The 21436-nt window shown below is 34.0% G+C and overlaps 4 protein-coding genes across 4 annotated transcripts; 1 reads left to right on the top strand and 3 right to left on the bottom strand.

The window, feature by feature from the left end:
- The first annotated feature begins 223 nt into the window (after positions 1-223).
- Positions 224-3955, top strand: LOC145743153 (adhesion G-protein coupled receptor G4-like). The gene is made up of 9 exons (XM_082561060.1): positions 224-362; positions 441-554; positions 947-1082; positions 1408-1559; positions 1768-1990; positions 2081-2280; positions 2481-2578; positions 2707-2868; positions 3295-3955. The coding sequence occupies exons 1-9, from the start codon at positions 335-337 to the stop codon at positions 3739-3741; spliced, it is 1560 nt and encodes a 519-aa protein (XP_082417186.1). The 5' UTR covers positions 224-334; the 3' UTR covers positions 3742-3955.
- Positions 3956-4194: 239 nt separating this feature from the next.
- On the bottom strand, positions 4195-11180 carry LOC145741391 (nucleolar protein 58-like). The gene is made up of 16 exons (XM_082558975.1): positions 11085-11180; positions 10504-10580; positions 9172-9349; positions 8592-8679; positions 7812-7925; positions 7353-7552; positions 7210-7290; positions 6911-7037; positions 5820-5977; positions 5421-5630; positions 5185-5260; positions 5010-5113; positions 4868-4939; positions 4756-4806; positions 4634-4687; positions 4195-4319 (listed from the first exon to the last, which is right to left on the bottom strand). Exons 1-16 carry the CDS (start codon positions 11127-11129, stop codon positions 4278-4280), a joined length of 1677 nt encoding a protein of 558 aa, XP_082415101.1. The 5' UTR covers positions 11130-11180; the 3' UTR covers positions 4195-4277.
- A 410-nt stretch (positions 11181-11590) lies between these two features.
- Positions 11591-16125, bottom strand: LOC145742074 (GDP-fucose transporter 1-like). The gene is made up of 7 exons (XM_082559825.1): positions 15821-16125; positions 15495-15668; positions 14327-14541; positions 12889-13041; positions 12621-12796; positions 12107-12283; positions 11591-11859 (listed from the first exon to the last, which is right to left on the bottom strand). The coding sequence occupies exons 1-7, from the start codon at positions 15880-15882 to the stop codon at positions 11821-11823; spliced, it is 996 nt and encodes a 331-aa protein (XP_082415951.1). The 5' UTR covers positions 15883-16125; the 3' UTR covers positions 11591-11820.
- Positions 16126-16702: 577 nt separating this feature from the next.
- Positions 16703-20570, bottom strand: LOC145743005 (GDP-fucose transporter 1-like). Its single transcript, XM_082560859.1, has 6 exons — positions 19973-20570; positions 19174-19347; positions 18246-18460; positions 17829-17981; positions 17556-17731; positions 16703-17162 (listed from the first exon to the last, which is right to left on the bottom strand). Exons 1-6 carry the CDS (start codon positions 20032-20034, stop codon positions 16977-16979), a joined length of 966 nt encoding a protein of 321 aa, XP_082416985.1. The 5' UTR covers positions 20035-20570; the 3' UTR covers positions 16703-16976.
- Between the last annotated feature and the right edge of the window lie 866 nt (positions 20571-21436).

The following is a 21436-nucleotide window of genomic DNA, read 5'->3' on the forward strand; positions in this document are numbered from 1 at the left end:
GAACGGAAGTAAGTGGAAACTGTTTTGTTTTTATTCAGCTCCGCGCGTTTATAACAAGCAGGGGATTGTTACGTCAGTAATGAAACGTTCTAATGGAGATCGTTCCATGGATTTTACTTCGTTGAAATTAATTAAAATAAAAGTAGTTCCAGAATATTTAGAAAACTTAGACTAGAATCACGTTTTAGTGGTCGCCATGTTTTGAAAACTCTTTAGCGACGAACACAGGTTAAGTTAGATGTTAGATTAAGTTAAAGGGTTGATGTTTTGTTAATCAAATATTTTTGACACAGAAATTTGTTTAAGTTGAAAATAATTTAAAATCAACAAAATTATGGATAATTCAACTTTAAGAGAATCAGGTGAGATAAATAGACTGTTTGTGATGTCATAGATGTAATATTGTGAGGTCATAATTGTAATACTGTGATGTCATATAGATGAACTACAAACGACAACTACCATTGTTACAACCATGACTAATAGTGACGTCATAAGCATGGTAGATTCAAGATCAATGTTTCAAAGCGGGTCAGAAGCTACAACAACATTTTGTAAGAATTTACCAAACTTTAGATTTTATTATTTTTGATAAGCAAAGGTTGTTTTATACAACGTACGAAAGGAGTTTATAAAATAATCTATATTATGGTGAAGCATGGAGGGCGATAAATAATTATGTCAAACTTATAGAAATAAATAAAACTGCTGTTTGTGGTGCGTGGGTAAATTATCACCGACAAAAGTTAGTTGAAAGTTAAGACCATATTACAACAATTAAAATTTGGCCCATGGGGTAAGCTATCGACTAGTTTTACTAACTAAACAATAAGACTAAAAGTTTATAGATTTTCCGTTAAAGATGAATTTTAATCGCCAATTTTTTTAATTATTTTTTAATTAACGAAATGACATCGTTGATAAAACAATTTTCTTTGTGACGTAGACACATCCTTGAACGAAACTTTAGTCGACGCAGACCACCTCCATCAAGACTTTATCCTCAAAGTAGTGACGTATGTAGGAGCCTCAATCTCACTGTTCGGGATTCTATTGACATTGTTATCCTACATCGGGTACAGGTAGGTTTATGACGTCATAATTATATCAAACAAGAAGATTCAATGAATCAAAATACTGACTAGACAAATTGTTAGCAAGAAACATGGTTTGTTATTATTGGTTTATGACGTCACAGACACTAGCGCAGTTATTTGGCGCAAAAACGTGCAATGCATCACCTACGTCACATCCGGACAGCTAAAAATAAAAGTTGCAAAGTTCGATAAATTCTTTTAAAATTTTAACATCGACTGAATCAAGCTACATTGTGACGTAACAAACAATAAGCAACGTACAGGTTGTAATATGGTATAATAATCAACATATTATGACGCCATATTACAGAAAGTTCCAGGTGAAGCGAACCCACATTGTGACGTTGAACTTAAGCATTTGTCTCCTCATCTACTTCATCGCCTACCTCGTCAGCAATCCACATAGACATCATACTTTGGACGACCACCACGACATCGGGGAACATCCAATGTGTCTCGCGGGTATGAGTGTGACGTAATAATATAAACTTGCACGACAATACTTTGTGTTCAACAACTAATATCTATGACGTCACAAAATTTACCAACTAATATTTATGACGTCACAAAGTTAAACAACAAATATTTATGACGTCACAAAGTTTACAAACTAATATTTATAACGTCACAATGTTAAACAACTGATTCTTATGACGTCACAATGTTTTAGGCGCTTTCTTATCCCACCTATCGATCCTTGGATCCTGGTTCTGGTTGTTGGCATACTGGGTCCTCATCTACACCATGTACAACAAACCACTAGGGGGCCACATATCCCACTTCTTTCTCAAATCTGCAATCCCGGCGTACGGTGTCGCTATCACGTCGTCTGTCGTCTGCATCGCGGTCGCGAAAGCGCGCGACGAACTCAACCAATCATATTACAGCGATTTGTAAGTTATGACGTCACTATATTAATTTAAATCCTGTTTTTTTGTTTTACCCCCACTTTCTATGGCGTCACAGACACTTTTATTGTTTAGATGTTTCGTGGACAAAGGTTATTTATACTTTGGGTTAATTCTTCCATTTGCTTTGACCCTGCTTCCTGTTTTGGGGATTTTTGGGATTGTTTTGAGGGGAATCACCTGGGCAAAATCCCCTAACCAGAAACGGGGCAACTCACGGAAGGTCAAAGTTCATTTTATTAAACTCACGATCATCTCGATTCTAATCGGACTAAGTAAGTACCTCTTTATGGTGCGAAAGTCCCTTAATAATGGCCTTTACTATGACGTCAGCTGACGTAATAATAATTAATAAATTATAAACCCTATAATTATTGGCGCAATTAAACACTAATTAGAAGGAATTTAAGTTCCCTCCTTTTAACCTGTACTTTACATGAACTTTCTATGAATTATCTTCTTTGTTGTATTTTAGTGATTCTCAGCTCAATTTTGATCCCAGCTGTAAGAGATATGGGAGGAAGCGAAAACCTCATCTCCGTCATCATATTTACCATTGTTTCAACCGCGCTGGTAAGTGTGACGTCATAAGTATTGATGATCCTGACGTCATATTAAAAATATAATCCTAGCAGATAATATCTTGAATATATCATTTAATAATTGTAATTGCAACAAAAACTATGACATCATAATAACAGGGAGTGACGTTAATGTTCGTCTTCTGCATCCATCAAGATGAAATACGCGGTCATTGGGTGGCGGTAGTGACCGGGAAGCGAAATTCCATCCAGCAGAGGTCGGTAAGGAACAACCTAAACAAGTTTGGAAGTTTCAGTGCAAACCGAAAGAACTCGATTGGTGTAAGTTTTCAAGGTTACATTGTTGCACATTGTTACTTGACCAATGAAAACTCATTTTTTGTACATATCTTTATCCTCGATGTGGAAAAGTTGACCTCACAACCTAAACATAGAGTAACACCAGTTACTCCGACCCAGTCTCGAGTTGCCTGTGGCAGTTTCGGATATTATAGATTATAATTGCCCAGTAATTATGCTGCTGATTAAGTGCTGGCTCAGCAGGAGTTCATACCGTTTATAGCGCCTTACTCAAAAAATGAGATCAACGGGGATTAAACCCCCGACCTTATGTAGTGTAAGAAGAGTTTTTACCATTACACCACACTCCTGGTTGTTGTCTATGATCACATTAAGTTGCCCATAGTTGACATTGTCCTGGTATAACATACTCTATGACGTCATTGAATCAATTGTTTGTCATTGCAGCAAAATCGAAACCCTTCCTTTCTCGTCGAACCAACCTCGGACGACGAACATCGAAAAAACTCTCGAATTCTTCCGAAAGACGACGCTGACATGGCAACTTTGGGTCTCATTCAAATCCCTGGGACCCCCTCGTCCAATCACAAGTCTTTAATCGTGGACACGCCCCTTGACGTCATCAACGAGAACGCCAGTCTCAAGAGCAACAGAAATTCATCTGAATCAGCGACCTCTAAGGGCCAAAAGGCAGCCACTAAGAGGCAGAAGAGCGTTGAACAATTGTTCCTTGGGTCGAAATCGGAACGACACAAGAACCGCAAGGTGGACATCAAGCGGCGAAGTTTTAGCACGAGCAGTTTCCGCGAGGGGGGGTTTTCAATCCTCAGCAACAAAAAAAAGCGGGAAAGTGTAACCAGTAATGACTCCATGCCCGTCACAGATTTCTTATGAACTATGACATTGTTTAAACGTGACGTCACGTTACACACGTCGATGAATGACGTCACTTATTTATAGCCAGTGACCTCACTTTTTATAACCTACGTATATGACGTAACAATAGAAAAAATAACGCTCTTCGCAAAATTATTATTTTCCATAAAAATGTAAACGCGTTTAACCAACTAGTGACGTCATCAATAAAACTACAGCGGTGACGTCACAGTACTAGTATTATGACTGTGCCAAATAAAGTTTTCGAACAAATGTGTGAAGTTTTAATGCAGGTAATTAAATACGACCTGGGACAAAGATGACTTAATGTCATAACTACTGCAACATAAGAATCGTCATCAATGGGAACTACGTCACTTTAGGAAGGGTTTTCATATTGTAGATAGCCAAGCACTCGTCCTAAGTTGTCAAATCTCATAAAGTAACAAAGTTTTCAAAAAAAACAAACTATTGTGAGTGGCAGTATTTATTACAAAGTTAAAAATCACCCAAGACCCATTATGATGTCATACACAGCAGTAATGATGTCATAACTACTCAGCTGCCTTCTTTTTCTTCTTTTTTTTAGAAGGAGTCTACAACCGAATACAAAAGTTTAACAAAAAGTAATTTATTAAAATTTAAAAATAAAATTAAAACATCGGCAGCGTGGTGTAGCAGTTAGAACACTTTCTACACTACATAAAATCCTGGGTTTAATCCCTACTGCTCTTACAACTCCTGTTGAGCCAGCACTTAACCAGCACCAGGCAATTATAATCTATAATATCCCAAACTGCCACAAAAGTCAACTCAGGACTGGGTTGGGGTAACTGATGTTACTCTATGTTTAAGTCGTGCATTCGATAAAGATATATACACAAAAAATAAATTAAATTCTTGTTCAAACCTCGGTTGTCGATTCATCTTGAGATTTAACTTTCTTTTTCTTTTTGCTCGGAGTCTAATTTAAATATTAATTAAAAGCATTTACAATTAATTAGTAATTAACATCACTAATTAGTAAATTACCTCGGTTGTCGGTTCTTCAACTGCTTTCTTTTTTTTCTTCTTCTTAGGAGTCTAAAAAAGTTTAAAAAGTTTAATTTTCTGTCAATTTATCGACTTTTTCACATTTTTTTACCTCTGTTGGGACTTCCTCTTCTTCTTCTTCTGTTTTCTCTTCTTTTACCTTCTTCTTTTTCTTCTCTTTTTTCTTTAATATTAAAACCAAATTAATTTTCTTTTACTCAATCAACAAACAACTAATTAATTAATTAACATACCGGGGTTTCTTCTTCAAGGTCTTCCATGGGAATTCCCCCTTTCTTCCCCTTCTTCTTGGGAGGTTGTTGCAAGTTGCCATCGGCAACGATTAGAGACGGGTTTTCTACAACAACAAAGTTGAATATTATATAAAGAAAATATTTTAGTGTTAATTTTAGTTAAAAACCAGCAAACCTTCTTTCACTTCCTCGATTTTTCGCTTCTTTGGAGCTGGAATTGTTGAATCTTGTGCGTTGTCGTACATTTTAACCTGAGATAAGAAAAATAGTTTAACCAGTGATACAATTTGAACATTTTTGATAAGTTTTAAAAATTGTTACTCAATTACAAAACAGCATCTTAAGATTTTGAAATTAAAAAAAAAAATGTTTTATCATAACTAAAACACTTTTAAAAGCCTTTTTAATTACCTCGCTTTGATTGGTCCACTTGTCACGGGCCAACGATTTCCCTGCTCCACTGATCCTCCTTGTGGCCTCATGACCTCCCTCTATGACCTTTAACCTTTGTTCCAGTTTAGCCCGATTATCGATCCCCATCTGCGTGTTGGTTTCCTCTGCAAGAGCGTCGTAACGAATTGCAAGAGCACATTTAGCGGCCAACATTCGAGACAACTTGCCCTGATTAATTAATATTAGTTAATTAGTAATAATAGCTACTTAACTATTATGATGTAACAGTCGGTATATTGTTTGTCTAATAGTGTTGTTTGTTTTCGTTTTATTTGGCAATAAAAAGCTGCCAGGATTAAACTCAAAACTTTAAGTGTTGCTTAATAGACCTCCACACCTTAAAAAGTAAGATTTTACCTTATTCTTGGGGTTGGTTTGACCCACTAGTGAAGCATGGTAAATGAGCCCATACTTTGGGGTTTCTTTCCTTGTCTTTAAAGCTCGGAACAAAGCCTTTTCTGCTCCTAATATTTGAACAGTTGAAGCTGGATGTTTGGCGAGATTCAACAAAGATCCTGGAAAAAATTTGGAAAATATTAAAGTTAAGTTCACCGTGACAAGCAGCTTGGTGAAGTGGTTAGAACACCTGGCTTCATAACTTTAGAGCAGGTCAAAGGTTCAATCCCCACTGCTCTCATGCTGTAGCACTCTTGAGTAAGGTGCTATAAACGGTATGAACTCCTGCTGAGTCAGCACTTAATCAGCAGCATAATTACTGGGCAATTATAATATATAATATCCCAAACTGTCACAGGCAACTCGAGACTGGGTCGGAGTAACTTATATTACTCTATGTTTAGGTTACACATTCGACCTTTTTACATCGAGGATAAAGATATATACAAAAATTACGAAAAAATAATATCTAAAAAACTATTAACCAAAAAAAACAGCCAGGGTACGAATTAACGTTTAAAAAACGATTCGCTAAAAATCAGGTTGAATTTTTAGAGCAATTATTAGGTTCAAGTCATAATCTTCGTTTTTTTGTAACACTTGACGCGTTGCGTGGCATTTTTAAAACGTAACGTATTGTTAAACAATGGTTAAGAATATTTTGCACGAAAAACAAGACATTTTTAATTCTTTTAAGGCTGTGTTATGCATTTAAAAAATTGCGCAACAACTGAACGACCTCGGTAGCGAAATTTACGCATTGCCAAAACATGGAAAGTTTTTGTTATTAAATGCCTTATAGTAACCTACATTTACGCAGGATTATGATGATGTAATTAAATTAGTGTGAAACCGGTGTAAAATAGATCGTAAAAATATACACGAGAGTCTTATCACTGCCTGAACCTTTTTTGGTTGATTCGCTAATTCGAATATATTTGTAAAAAAACGATTCGCTAATTTTAAAAAACGATTCGCTTTTAGCGAATAGCGACCCGTTATTTCGTTCCCTGACAGCATTGAAATAAATTAAAATGTAAACTCTAACTGACCAGCATGTGCAATTAATCTTGCTCCCACCAACTCTCCCACCAAGATCGTCAAGTTTGGAGCAATCGCAGCCATTCTGTTCTTTAAGTAATCGTAAAGTTGAGCTCGGTAGTCGGTTATTTCTATTATCTGTTGTGATGTCATAATGTGTTAAAACAATTAAAATCAAAAAAAAAATCAAAAACTAAAGCAAATAAAAACTAAAATATTTGAAAATATTACAAACTCTATTTTCTAGAAAATTAAATTGTTATTAAATATTTGATGACATCATAGGCATGTAGATTATGACATCACAAACCTGTTCAGCGAGGTAAATAATATTCAAAATATCTTCTTCAGATATTTCAGTTCCCATGGAAACCTCGGCCAAGTCTTTGATCTGAAAAAATAAAAAATAAAATAAATTTTAAATCTGCTGGAGCCAGGATTCAAACTCAGTACCTGTTGCTCAACTTCCTCGGGGACAATCTCCGAGAGGTCGCACTCTGCTGCATTTGTCCTCACCCCCATCTTCTGAATGACCTTGGCGAATGCCAGATGATCCGTGACGACCTTGCCGAGTTCGGGGAAATGCCAACCGAACCATTCCCGGCATCTCATCACATAATTGTTCAACTCCTTGTCCAGATCGTCCAATAATGCTGTGATGTCATAAATAACATTATTGTTGTGATGTCATAACTAACATTATTGTTGTGATGTCATAACTAACATTATTGTTGTGATGTCATAATTACATTATTTTTTAATGTCATAATGTAATTGCCATTAGGTTAAGAACATAAACGACAAAAAGGAAATTTTTTCTTGGGCTTTAAGATATTCCAAACACAGGTTAGGGTAAGTTTTCATATCAACATTTGTCATTTTAAGACATAGGAATATAAGTGAAGAACTTACAAATAGCTTGAACGATCATTGTGTCAACTTTATCGGGCGAAAACTTTAATTTATATCGGGACAAACTGTGGGCAAGACCCAAAGCCATCGCTGTCATGTCCTTTTCTGGTAAACCTGCAATTCAAGTTTTAACATTAACTTTTAGTTGTTTGTCAAAATATTAACTTCATCTCAGTTACCCTTGTAACATAAACACAAGGGTTGTAACTATTAGACTGGCAACATGATGTTGTTACTTTTTTGTATATAATATATCTTTATCCTCGATGTGGGAAAGTCGAATTCGCAACTTAAACATAGAGTGACATTAGTTACCTCAACCCAGTCTCAAGTCAATCTTTGGCAGTTTGGGATATTATAAATTGTAATTGCCCAATAATTAAGCTGCTAATTAAGTGCTGGCTCAGCAGAAGTTTATATCGTTTATAGTGCCTTACTCAAGGGCGCTACAGCATGAGATCAGTGGGGATTGAACCCACAACCTCTTGTATGGTGTAGCAAGTGTTCTTACCACTACACCACACTGCCAGTTTTGAACACTAAGTCTTACTATGTGGGGCGCTAAGTTTGTTTTTACTGCTTTTATGCTGTAGCGCACTTAAGTAAGGTGCTATAAACATTTTAAGATATATTTGATAATATTCCAAACTGCTAAAGTCAACGTGAGACTAGGTTGGGGTAACAAATGTTACCCTATGTTTAAATATTGACCATACCACATCAAAGGTAAATATACAACATTTTACACCACCAACAAACAACAACTAAGGTTAAACTCACCGGTTATAAGGTCGTTGATATGAGCTCGAATTCCTCTCATCAACTCTTGCACTGCTGGACTAAACACGCAAGTTAAATCCATCTTTTCCTGAGAAAAGAATACGACACACATTTAACACCGACATCAAAATTCCTTTTTATCATTAAAAACTATATCAAGTTTTGGGGTTTAAAGTAGTCCAAAATTATACCCATTTTATATTTTTTTTAACCTTCATGTGAGAGGTTAACCTACAAAGCCTAAACATAAAGTAACATTAGTTACACAGATCCAGTCTCGAGTTGACTTTGGCAGTTTAAGATTGATTATAATTGCTAAATAAGTTATGTGCTATATGCACTTTCTTGGTAACAATTTTTTGACTCAACAGAAATTCAAGCTGTTGGCAAGGGGTTACTTAAGGTCGCTACAGCATAGGAGCAGTTAGGATCAAACCCAAGACTTATGTAGTAGGTATTTACCCTTGGATTTAAGTATATTTGAGATTGAAGAACTTATTCATAAAACCAATAAATACAGGTGATTTTAAACAAAGTGTAAAGAAGTTATTTTTAATATAACAAATTAAACAACCCCAACCTTAATTGCTTGACCAAGCTTAGCATCTGCCACCGCAAGTTTCTCATGGGCGTCCTTGGCCACAATTTTCCTCAATATTTTCTTTAAAGGTTTACACAACTTGCCCTCTACTGCCGCCGTAGTGGCCGCTAATGCTTCCGTTGTGTCCTCAAATTTCTTAAAATGTTTTAATTTTAATCTGAGAAAACAAAATTAAACAGTGTGTTACTTTCAAACATTTATTAATCACCTTATTTGTGAAATTAATAAATGGTCATATCTTTCAAGTTTTGAAGAAGTTAGCATAAATATTAGTTTTAAAAATATTTAAATATCGTCTAAAAATATTCCCTTTCAAAGCATTTATTCTTAATAATAAATGATAACACAATTTTTATATATAGCCTATTATCTTTATCCTTGATGTGGGAAGGTCAAACGCGACCTAAACATTAGGGATGGGCTGAAATCCAAATTACTCGGATTCGACGAGCCCGAGTATTTTGTCGCGATACTCGGCCGAGTCCGAGTACTCGGTTATGACGTCATTTAAACGATAACTGTTCACGAGAATCTTTCCCGCATAATTTTAAAACTGCAAAATTTGCTAAAAAACTATTTATGGATTATAAAAGGTTTAACGTTGGCAAAACTACTTACCGCTGATAGCAATATCATTTTAAGTCTAAACGAAAATGTTTAAGTCTCAAATTTATTATGCTTAAAATTTAGTAAAAAAAGTGTAGTAAAAAGTGTAGTAAAAAGTGTATTAGTTGCGCAATTGTTGCTTAAATAACGTAATATAATTGAAAGTAGATTATAAATTATTAGAAAAAGGCAAACCTCGTGTTTATTTATGTTTAGTAAATCGTATACGATCTTAAAGGACAAATTATTACTCGGCGTCCGAGTACTAAAAAATGCTCGACGAGCACGAGTATTAAAATATGCTTAAAACTCGGGCCGAGTACTCGGACTCGGATTCGATTGGCCTATCCCTACTAAACATAGAGTAACATCATTTACTCCGACCCAGTCTTGAGTCGCGTGTGGCAGTTTGGGATATTATAGAAATTATAATTGTCCGATAATTATACTGCTGATTAAGTGTTGGCTCAGCAGGAGTTCATACCGTTTATAGCACCTTACTCAAAGGCACTACAGCATGAGAGCAGTGTGAATTAAAGCTAAGACCTCATGGTGGTGTAGCAAGTGTTCTTACTACTACACCACCCTGCCCGTAATTTAAAAACTAACTTTATTAAATGCCTCCATTAACGATAATTCAATTAATAGGGAGTTAAAAATAATAAAAAAAAACTTTTAATAACAAACTAATATTTAACAACTTACACGTTTGTGGCGTTCTCAGCAAGTTGGAAATGTTCGTCGATTTCTTTTGCTTCCTGGACCTTGGACTCATCCATAACCTGCGTGAAAAAAATTGTGATTTATCTGTGAATTTTTAGAGTTAATTTAAACAAATAATAAATACTACAAAATTAAAAAAAGATTCACGCAAACATTTTTTTATTTTATTTTTCTTGCATTGGACAATACTCAAGTACGAGATGCGGGATTGTATGGAAACGTTAACAAAAATCGCGGAATGCGAGACGGAACGGCATTTCTGTACTTTACTGCGAGATTTTTAAGAATTGAGGAATGATGCGAAATTAAATATAAAGCGTAAGGGAAGATTAGGGAAGGATCTAAAAATTCTGTCCTTTTGCTGTTTTGACGATTTTTCGTTAACGTTTACATACGCTTGCATTTATACAAAAAGAATTAAACAACTAACAATATACAGATATGTTAACATCAAATACTCTATGTTCAGATGTTTAGATCTTGTTTATTTTATTTTTTTCAAACTTTATCAGTTTATTTTTTCATAGAAATCATTCATAAACTAAACTTTTATAAAAACTTACCTTGAAAATCGCATAACCTGACGGGGATTCGAACAGGACCAACATCTTGAATTACTACAAAACTTTAAACAATTTTAACAAAATCTATAAAAAATCTGAGTTAATTAGCAAATTATATATAATTAATCAAATATTTAACAAATGCAAAACTAATAAACGATATTTAATTTAAAACCAAACTTTATTTTTCTTAAAAATGTAATTCTTTTGCAAAATAAAAAAGCGAAACTGGAAAAAAATCTCCGAGCACGTGGGAACAGTGCTTCCAACTTATTATACAAACTAGAAAATGATTATTTATTATTAAAATATTTTAATTAAATAAAGTCACCTAAACTAAACATTGGTGCACACAAATAAAAACCAATTAAACAAATTTTAATTAATTAACTAATCTAAAAAAGCTTTATTTACTGACTTTTAAAACTTCTTTTTTTTAACAACTAAACATTTATCAACTCAAAAATAAAACTATTTTATTGAACTATAAAATTAAAAATAAGCACAACAGTGACTACGCATGACTTGAAGATTGTTACATCATAGCTATAGATTATAACATCACCAACAATGACGTAATAAGATTTGAAGAATAAGGCAATATAAACTAAAAGAACATGACGTCATAAATACAATAATGATTTCATAATTTGAAGAAAAAAAAGCTTCATAGAAAAAAGACGTCATAATTTGAGCACCGTGACGTCATAGATATAGAAAAATATTGCACTAAGTTTTAAACTTTTTCATCATTCTGATCTTTATCTAATTGCACCTGAACAAAAAACAAACTTTAAGTTTATAAAAGTTATTTTATTTGCAATAGTACGAAATACAAAAATATGATTCAGTGAAAAAAGGTCTTTTAAGGTAACATAACACTCAAAACAAATACATAAAAACACTTTTATATATTTAACACCAAAAATATAATAAGGGCAAGAAATAATCTTTTCTGCAACATTTAAAAAACCTCAAAATAGGTCAAGACTCAAACTAAAAACGTCAACACTTCAACCAACCTTTTGTTTCATGGCTCTCCCTCTCACCACAGCATACAGGAATGAACCAATCAGAACAATGAGATTACTTAACCACCACAAAGCAGTTTTAGGAGAGCGGTAATAAGTAACTGCCAGGATGGTTTGAACGCACGCTTTTGCAGTTCCACTGATGTTGTGAGTTAAAGCCGTGGTAACCTGGTGGAAAATATTAAAATTTATAAAAGTTTATAAAATATTCTTATTTAAAATCAATTTTATTCCCAGTGTAAAGTCAACTTTACAGACTGAACAAAAAGTAATAAGGTCCTGGGTTCAATCCCCACTGCTCTCATGCTGTGCGCCCTCAAGTAAGGCGGGTAACTATAATCAATATTGGGTAACTATAATTATTGGGTAACTATAATCAATAATATCCCAAACTTTTAAAGTCAACTTGAGGTTGGGACGGGGTAACAAATGTTACTCTGTATTTAGGCTGTGAAGTTGACCTTCCCACATCAAGGATAAAGATTTATACAAAAAACATTTTTACCTGAATCTGCCAAGTGGAGACAAACCCAACAAGGAGGCCGAAACATCCGACCACAATAAGAGTGAACCAGAAATAGGGGCGATCAAGTTTCGGATAGTTTAGAATAGAGTGGAGGTCGGGTGATAACAGAAAGCATGGAAGAAGAATAAAACATGCATTCAAGTTGTTGTAGTAACCTGTGTGATGTCATAATAAGGTTTTGTTTTGAATGGTGGATAAAAATATTTCAATAAATTTCTAAAATAAATAAACTAAAATTTAAGCTTACCTAACTTCCAAGGACTGTTCCCAACTGAGGGTAATACCCGTGATGTCATAATTGCATTTAAACTCACAAAACAGCTCGCCACAGCTCCGTAGAAAACTCCGGAATAAGATAAATTCACTAATTCACCCTCCGTGTTGATTCCCAACAAATAACCTGAGAAGATAAAACAGTTCAGTTCACTTATTAAAAGTGCAATCACTTGATACAATAAAACAATTAAATTAAGGCTTACAACCATCAGGCTTAAGGATGAATAACGTTTTATTAGTGGACTTAAATCTAATCTTTTAGGCCGTAGGCAGATGCTATGATCAGTAAATTAAACTACTGAACTTAATACAAAACTTCAATATATTATAAACATTTTGGGTGTGAGGTTGGAACAAGTTTAAGCTTTCCATGAACACTGGGTTTAAAGCGAAATAAAGTGGCATTGGTGCGGTTTGAACCCCAAACCTACAGGCTTGTAGTTTGATGCCATGACCGGTATATCTAGCCATCGGATTTGTTATTATGTACTTTTTTTTGTATCACCTTAAGGTGATAGGTTTTATATTTTTTATTGGGAAAGGGTGTGCTGTTATGACGTGTTTTTGAGCTATCCGTGAACTCCAGGCTTAAGGGTGAATAGTGTGGCATTGGTGCGGCTCGAACCCAAAACCTTTTGGTGTGTTTAAGCTATCTGTAAACGCCTGGCTTAAGGGCGAATAATGTGGTATTGGTGCGGCTCGAACCCAAAACCTTTTGGTGTGTTTAAGCTATCTGTAAACTCCAGGCTTAAGGGCGAATAATGTGGCATTGGTGCGGCTTGAACCCGAAACCTTTTGGTGTGTTTAAGCTATCTGTAAACACCAGGCTTAAGGGTGAATAGTGTGGCATTGGGGCATTGGTGCGGCTCGAACCCAAAACCTTTTGGTGTGTTTAAGCTATCTGTAAACGCCTGGCTTAAGGGCGAATAGTGTGACATTGGTGCGGCTCGAACCCAAAACCCTTTGGTGTGTTTAAGCTATCTGTAAACTCCAGGCTTAAGGGTGAATAATGTGGCATTGGTGCGGCTCGAACCCAAAACCTTTTGGTGTGTTTAAGCTATCCGTAAACACCAGGCTTAAGGGTGAATAGTGCGGCATTGGTGCGGCTTGAACCCAAAACCTTTTGGTGTGTTTAAGCTATCTGTAAACTCCAGGCTTAAGGGCGAATAATGTGGCATTGGTGCGGCTTGAACCCAAAACCTTTTGGTGTGTTTAAGCTATATGTAAACACCAGGCTTAAGGGCAGATAGTGTGGCATTGGTGCGGCTCGAACCCAAAACCCTTTGGTGTGTTTAAGCTATATGTAAACACCAGGCTTAAGGGTGAATAGTGTGGCATTGGTGCGGCTCGAACCCTAAACCTTTTGGACCGGTTCGCCACACCACCGGCCACTAATAATATAAACTTACCAAACACAATTCCAGCACAGCACAACAGCGCCAGCGGCGGTGTAGTTTTCTTGAGGACAAAGTACGACAGAATAACATTAAATAAAGTTGTTAAACTTCTCCCAACATTGTAGAAAGCCACCCCCAGATCTCGAAGGCATAAGTTGTTGAAAAATATCATGGCAATAAAACATAGCGAGACGGGTAAAACTTCTCGCGATGCTTTTTGATCAAATCTATAAGAAAGATATATTTAAAAGTTAATTTAGATCGTTTATATTTAAAAAAAAAATTAAATAGAAAAAACAGATTTTAAAAATTAAAGGAAAAAATTTTAATTTCCACTCAATGAGAATTAAGAATCTTCTAAAGTAATGTTAATTAAAAAGAAAGAGTTTTTGTTAGTTTATTATTCTTTTAAAAATTCATCAAATTTTGAAATCTTTATCAACCGATAAATACCCTGTATTTTTAAAGGAACTAAAATCTAATCTTTAAGTTCACTAACATAAAAAACACTAAACTTTAACAACTTGAGGTCAAATTGTTATTAATTTCTTACCTAGATGTAGAAGGAAAGTGGGGAAAATAAGAATATCTGGTTTGTTTTAAAGAAATAGTTTAACAATGATAAGTTAAACAATAAACTGACAGTGTGGTGTAGTGGTAAGAACACTTGCTACACCACCATGAGGTCATGGGTTCAATCCTCACTGCTCTCATGCTGTAGCGCCCTTGAGTAAGGTGCTATAAACGATATGAACTCCTGCTGAGCCAACACTCAATCAGCAGCATAATTATCAGTCAATTATAATCTATAATATTCCAAACTGCCGCAGACAACTAGAGACTGAGTTGGGGTAACAAATGTTACTCTGTGTTTAGGTGGGGCAATTAACCTTTCCACATCAAAAAAATTATCAAAAATAAAACCCCAAATTATAAGATTTTTAACTCAATCTTATTTAAAAAAAATACATATATTTATACCAACACTAACACATATTTTCATCTTTAAGATAGACATAAAATACTGGAACCGAAACTAAACATTAAGTAAATAACAACTAGCTCAGTCTAAAACAAAAATAAAAAAAAAACTAAAATAAAGTAGGCCCTCTTGTGATAAAACATTTTTTTGTTTAATTTCTGAAATTTAATTTATTAAATATTACAACTTTTAACTTACTGTAACGATGGGAGATCAGTTTTGTTCCGACATCTTCCAACTAAAGTCACAATTTGGCACAAAATTACTGAAACAAAACATTGGAAAAATGTCACAAAGAATGGGGCATCTAGTCCAAGGTCTTCAGACTTTAGTAATTGTTTGTTAAGAAACACCATTGTTATGGAAACAAACCTAAACAAAAGTAAATTGTTATTTTAAAAGTTACAAAATTAAAACGTTTTAAGTGTAGTGTTGGATGATTTTAATCAGTATTATAAGCAGCATATTAAGTAGAATCTTTATTTAAAATTTATAGAAAATAAATTATGAAATTATTAACTCACCAATATAATGAAACAACAAAAGCAATTTTAACAGTTTGCCGGAAGACCGACTGTGCCTCCATAATTAAACCCCTAAGTTGACCTGAAAAATAGATTATAAAACAGAATTAAATATCCAGGATTGCAGTCCATTTGTATATAGCCCAAGCTGCCAAGGCCATGAAAATTTTAAGTTGACAAAATAAACATCAAAACCTAAAGTTCCTTAAAATCCTATTTATTTTTAAACCAAAATCTCGGACTGCTAATAGGACACATTTAAAACTCTTTGTAGTGGGTAAACTGAACCCCTAACATGACCCTAAATTGCCCATCACCCATGGTCCGATAGTAACGGAAATGGAAACACTTAATAAGCTTTACAACATTCGCGTTTTAGTTAAACGTGTATTTGTTTACTATAAAATTATTGCTCACTGCTGTCATCTTACGACGCGAAAAATATTATTTCTTTGTCCCCAATAGAAAAATTAGTAACGGTTTAGTTTAATAATTAAACTAAGCGACCGACTTCACTAATTAACTGACTACGCATGATTTAAAGATTGTGACATCATAACTATAGATTATGACGTTACCAACAATGACGTACTAAAACGTAAAGAAAAAAGCAATATAAACTAACATGACGTCATAAATACAAATATGATTTCATAATTTGAAAAAAAAAGCTTTATAGAAAAAAAACGTTATAATTTGAGCACCGTGACGTCGTAATTGAAGAAAGTGACAATATACTGAAGATTATGACATCATAAACATAAAAGAATGGAAAATATTGCAGCAAATTTTTAACTTTTTCATTATTTTGATTTTTATCTAATTGCACAAAAAACAAACTTTAGATTTATTAAATATATTTTATTTGCAATAGTACGAGTACAATAATATGATTCGGTTAAAAAAGCCTTTTTAAGGCAACATAAAAACAAATACAATTTAAACAGAAAGTACTGCAAACAATATAACACAGCAAAACACCCAGGATATATAAACAACAACATTTGTGGCAAGGTTAAATAAATGCAATAAAAGTTTATAAAATACATACAAACACTTTTTAATACTTTAATTAATCACAATAAGCGCAAGAAATAATCTTTTCGGCAACAAAATTTCAAAAATTGGTCAAGACTTAAATTGAATGGTCAACACTTCAACCAACTTTTTGTTTCATGGCTCTCCCTCTCACCACAGCATACAGGAATGAACCAATCAGAACAATGAGATTACTTAACCACCACAAAGCAGTTTTAGGAGAGCGGTAATAAGTAACTGCCAGGATGGTTTGAACGCACGCTTTTGCAGTTCCACTGATGTTGTGAGTTAAAGCCGTGGTAACCTGGTGGAAAATATTAAAGTAAAGTATTTTTATTTAAAATCAATTGATTCTCAGTGCAAGGTTTACTTTACAGACTATTTATATAATAATGAGGTCGTGGGTTTAATTCCCACTGCTCTCACGCTGTAGCGCCCTTGAGTAAGGCGCTACAAACAACATAAACTTCTGTTGAACCAGCACTTAATCAGCAGCATAAATATCAGGCAATTATAATCTATAATATCTCAAACTACCAAAGGCAACTCGAGACCGGGTCGAGGTAACCGATGTTAATTTACATTTAGGTCGACCTTACCACATCGTGGACAAATCAATCAAAAACCAAGACCTAAAAGTGACTTAATGATCAATCAACAAGGAATTTTAGTTAAAATAACTTTAAAGTTTTTTTACTTGAATCTGCCAAGTGGAGACAAACCCAACAAGGAGGCCGAAACATCCGACCACAATAAGAGTGAACCAGAAATAGGGGCGATCAAGTTTTGGATAGTTTAGAATAGAGTGGAGGTCGGGTGATAACAGAAAGCATGGAAGAAGAATAAAACATGCATTCAAGTTGTTGTAGTAACCTGTGTGATGTCATAATAAGATTTTGTTTTAAACGGTGGATAAAAATATATAATTAAATTTCTAAATATTAGGATTTTTGAAATAAACAAATCTCACTTAACCTCCAAGGACTGTTCCCGACAGAGGGTAATACCTGTGATGTCATAATCGCATTTAAACTCACGAAACAGCTCGCCACAGCTCCGTAGAAAACTCCGGAATAAGATAAATTCACTAATTCACCCTCCGTGTTGATTCCCAACAAATAACCTGAGAAGATAAAACACATCAGTTCACTTTTTTTTGTTTTGTACGTATCTTTATCCTTGATGTGGGAAAGTCGAACAAGCAACTTAAACATAAAGTAACAACAGTTACCCCAACCCAGTCTCAAGTTGCCTGTGGCAGTTTGGGATATGATAGATTATAATTACCCGATAATTATACTGCTGATTAAGTGCTGGCTCAGCAGGAATTCATACCGACGTCATGACCAGTTCGCCACACCACCGGTCACCAATAACATATACTTACCAAACACAATTCCAGCACAGCACAACAGCGCCAGCGGTGGTGAAGTTTTCTTGAGGACAAAGTACGACAGAATAATGTTAAATAAAGTTGTTAAACTTCTTCCAATGTTAAAGAAAGCCACCCCCAGATCTCGAAGGCATAAGTTGCTAAAAAATATCATGGCAATAAAACATAATGAGACGGGTAAAGCTTCTCGCAATGCTTTTTGATCAAATCTATAAAAAAGAAATATTTAAAAGTTAATTTAGATTGAAAATACAGATTTCAAAAATTTGGAAAAAAAAAATAATTTAAACTCAATATAAATTTGGAATTTACTAAAATAGTTCCAATCATAAAAGATATATTATATTTATTTTTATATAAATAAAGTTTTAAAACCCAGTCTCAAGTTGCCTGTGGCAGTTTGGAATATTACAGATTATAATTGCCTGGTAATTATCCAGCTGATTAAGTGTTGGCTCAGCAGGAGTTTATATTGTTTATAGCGCCAAGGGCGCTACAGCATGAGAACAGTGGGGATTGAACCCACGACCTTAAGAACAATTAAAATGTCTGTTTTGTTTAGTTTAACAAGAAATAGTTTAACAATAATTATTAAAAAATAAAATCTAAATTTTAAGATTTGTTAATACAATTCTTACATCTGGTGTTTGTCAAATATATTTATACCAACACTAATGTATAAATGCCTTGATATGATAGACACACAATTACTGGGACCAAAATAAAACAACAAACAAAATCAAAGTCAATTTTTGACAAAAATTAAAGTTAACTAAAACATTGTAAGCTCAGTAAGCTCCAAAAGTTAACTAAAACACTGTAAGCTCAGTAAGCTTCAAAAGTTAACTAAAACATTGTAAGCAACATTTTTTTGTTTAATTTCTGCAATTTAATTTATTACATATTACAACTTATGACTTACTGTAACGATGGGAGATTAGTTTTGTTCCGACATCTTCCAACTAAAGTCACAATTTGGCACAAAATTACCGAAACAAAACATTGGAAAAATGTCACAAAGAATGGGGCATCTAGTCCAAGGTCTTCAGACTTTAGTAATTGTTTGTTAAGAAACACCATTGTTATGGAAACAAACCTAAACAAAAGTGGATTGTTATTCAAAACACTTATGTTAAAAATATTTATTAGAGTAACAAAATTTAATGTTTTTAATACATCGAATGTTTTTTAATTGATTTTAATTAATATTTAAAGTCTAATTACATAGGTTCTATATTCTCATGCTGTAGTGCCCTAGGTAAGGCACTATATACGTTATGACTCCTGCTGAGCCAACACTTAATCAGCAGCATAAGTACCAGGTAATTATAATCTATATAATATCCCAAACTGCAACAGGCAACTTGAGATTGGGTTGGTGTAACTGATGGTATTCTATGTTTAAGTCGCACATTCGACCTTCCCACATTGAGGAAAATATATACTTGGGTTTAGTGACCATGCTATAACATACTTTAAATCTTTATGTAAACGTTAATACTTTTGGCATGTTTTAAGTCATTAAATTGATTGTGTCATTTTTACCGTCGCATTGTTGTAATATTAATTGTATATCGTATTTATTATTTACTTTTATTAATGTGCGAAAAACCAAAATAAATAAATAAAAAAAAAATATACAAAAAAATAAATATAGTTATATATACAAAAAAAAATATTTAAAATTTATAGAAAAATAAGAAAATCTTTTGTAAACTCACCAATACAATAAAACAACAGAAGCAATTTTAACAGTTTGATGGAAGACCGACTGTGCCTCCATAATTAAACCCCTAACTTGTCCTGGAAAATAGAAATATAACACAGAATTAAATATCCAGGATCGCAGCCCATTTGTATATTTGCATTAAATTGAGAAATATCAGAATATGTGTATAGCCCAAGGGTATGTTAATTTTAAGGTGACAAAATAAACATTAAAACTTAAAGTTCCTTAAAATTTTATTTATTTTAAAATCACAATCCTGAAAAGCTATTGAAATGCATTTAAAATTCTTCGGGTGGGTAACCAGTCTGGTAAGTAGAGCAATTTTCGACGAATCTCGTGCGTGCAAGCGTAAAAAATGGCGTGACCGCGGGTGCACGCGAACTACGATCTTTGGTCTACGCGTGATTTATGTTAGCGTGTTTTACCTAAATTTGGCTTGAATATGCTACCACAAAACGTCAGTATTGCGCGTGCGCATTTTTTTTAAAACCAGGCGTGCAAAACGCTAATTCCAGGCGTGCATTTTTTTACCAAAAAAAATCTCGTGCGTGCACGCTGCCCTACTTTCCAGACTGAAGCAAATTAAACCCCACAAAAAAAACAAAAGACCTAAAATAATAAGAATCACTTAATTTTGTATCTAAACTGTTTTAACTTAATTACAATTAGTTTTAATATTAAGAAAAATATTAAATTAATAAATCTCACAATTCTTATTCCATCAAATGACAAAACGCATTTTAAGTAAACGTGTATTTGTTTACAAAAAAATATTGCTCTTTGTTGCCATCTTACGACTCGAAAAAATTGTGTTTTTTATCCTTAAAAAAATAAATTTAAAATATTATAAAAAACATTCAATAAAATAAAAATTAAACTAAAGTAAGAACCCATGAGGTTGTTGGTTCGATCCCCACTGCTTTCACGCTGTAGCGCCCTTGAGTAAAGCGCTATAAACAATTTGAACTCCTGCTGAGCCAGCACTTAATTAGCAGTATAATTATCGGGCAATTATAATCTATAATATCCCAAACTACCAAAGTTAACTCGAGAGACTGGGTCGGAGTAACATATGTTACTCTATGTTTAAGTCGCACATTCAACTTTCCCACATCGAGGATAAAGATATATATAAAAACGTGCAACCTTTTAATTTGGACCGGAAATCGAAATGTTTGCAAAAACCAAATCTCAATCAGTTTGGTATTAAGATAACTTAGTAACATTTCGCTAAATGAAGTTTCTTAAGTTCTAACATGTTAAAAAACGATTTTTATGTTTTTAGGTTAAAATTTCCGGCAAGTTTGATGTAATTAGGCGGCGTACAAGTTCAGTTCAAATATTGATTTACACATATGACGTCACAGACAAGATACACAACACTTAAGAAACTTGAATGTTTGAACAAACATGATTTACTCCACCCCACTATCACCCCATCGCCACGCGTTCTAGC

Source organism: Corella eumyota, chromosome 2 (assembly GCF_963082875.1).
Source record: "Corella eumyota chromosome 2, kaCorEumy4.1, whole genome shotgun sequence".
Lineage (NCBI taxonomy): Eukaryota > Metazoa > Chordata > Ascidiacea > Phlebobranchia > Corellidae > Corella > Corella eumyota.

Coding starts and splice junctions, on each gene's coding strand:
- LOC145743153 (XM_082561060.1), top strand. CDS start 335: ATGGATAATTCAACTTTAAGAGAATCAG. Junction 555..946: donor AGAAGCTACAACAACATTTT/GTAAGAATTTAC, acceptor TTTGTGACGTAG/ACACATCCTTGAACGAAACT. Junction 1,083..1,407: donor TTATCCTACATCGGGTACAG/GTAGGTTTATGA, acceptor GCCATATTACAG/AAAGTTCCAGGTGAAGCGAA.
- LOC145743005 (XM_082560859.1), bottom strand. CDS start 20,034: ATGGAGGCACAGTCGGTCTTCCATCAAACTGTTAAAATTGCTTCTGTT. Junction 18,461..19,173: donor ACTAATCTCCCATCGTTACA/GTAAGTCATAAG, acceptor TCTTTTTTATAG/ATTTGATCAAAAAGCATTGC. Junction 17,163..17,555: donor TCTCCACTTGGCAGATTCAA/GTAAAAAAACTT, acceptor ATTTTCCACCAG/GTTACCACGGCTTTAACTCA.
- LOC145742074 (XM_082559825.1), bottom strand. CDS start 15,882: ATGGAGGCACAGTCGGTCTTCCGGCAAACTGTTAAAATTGCTTTTGTT. Junction 14,542..15,494: donor ACTGATCTCCCATCGTTACA/GTAAGTTAAAAG, acceptor TCTTTCTTATAG/ATTTGATCAAAAAGCATCGC. Junction 13,042..14,326: donor CTGTGCTGGAATTGTGTTTG/GTAAGTTTATAT, acceptor TTATCTTCTCAG/GTTATTTGTTGGGAATCAAC.
- LOC145741391 (XM_082558975.1), bottom strand. CDS start 11,129: ATGTTGGTCCTGTTCGAATCCCCGTCAGGTTATGCGATTTTCAAG. Junction 7,291..7,352: donor CCGAGGAAGTTGAGCAACAG/GTACTGAGTTTG, acceptor TTATTTTTTCAG/ATCAAAGACTTGGCCGAGGT. Junction 7,038..7,209: donor TTATTTACCTCGCTGAACAG/GTTTGTGATGTC, acceptor ACATCACAACAG/ATAATAGAAATAACCGACTA.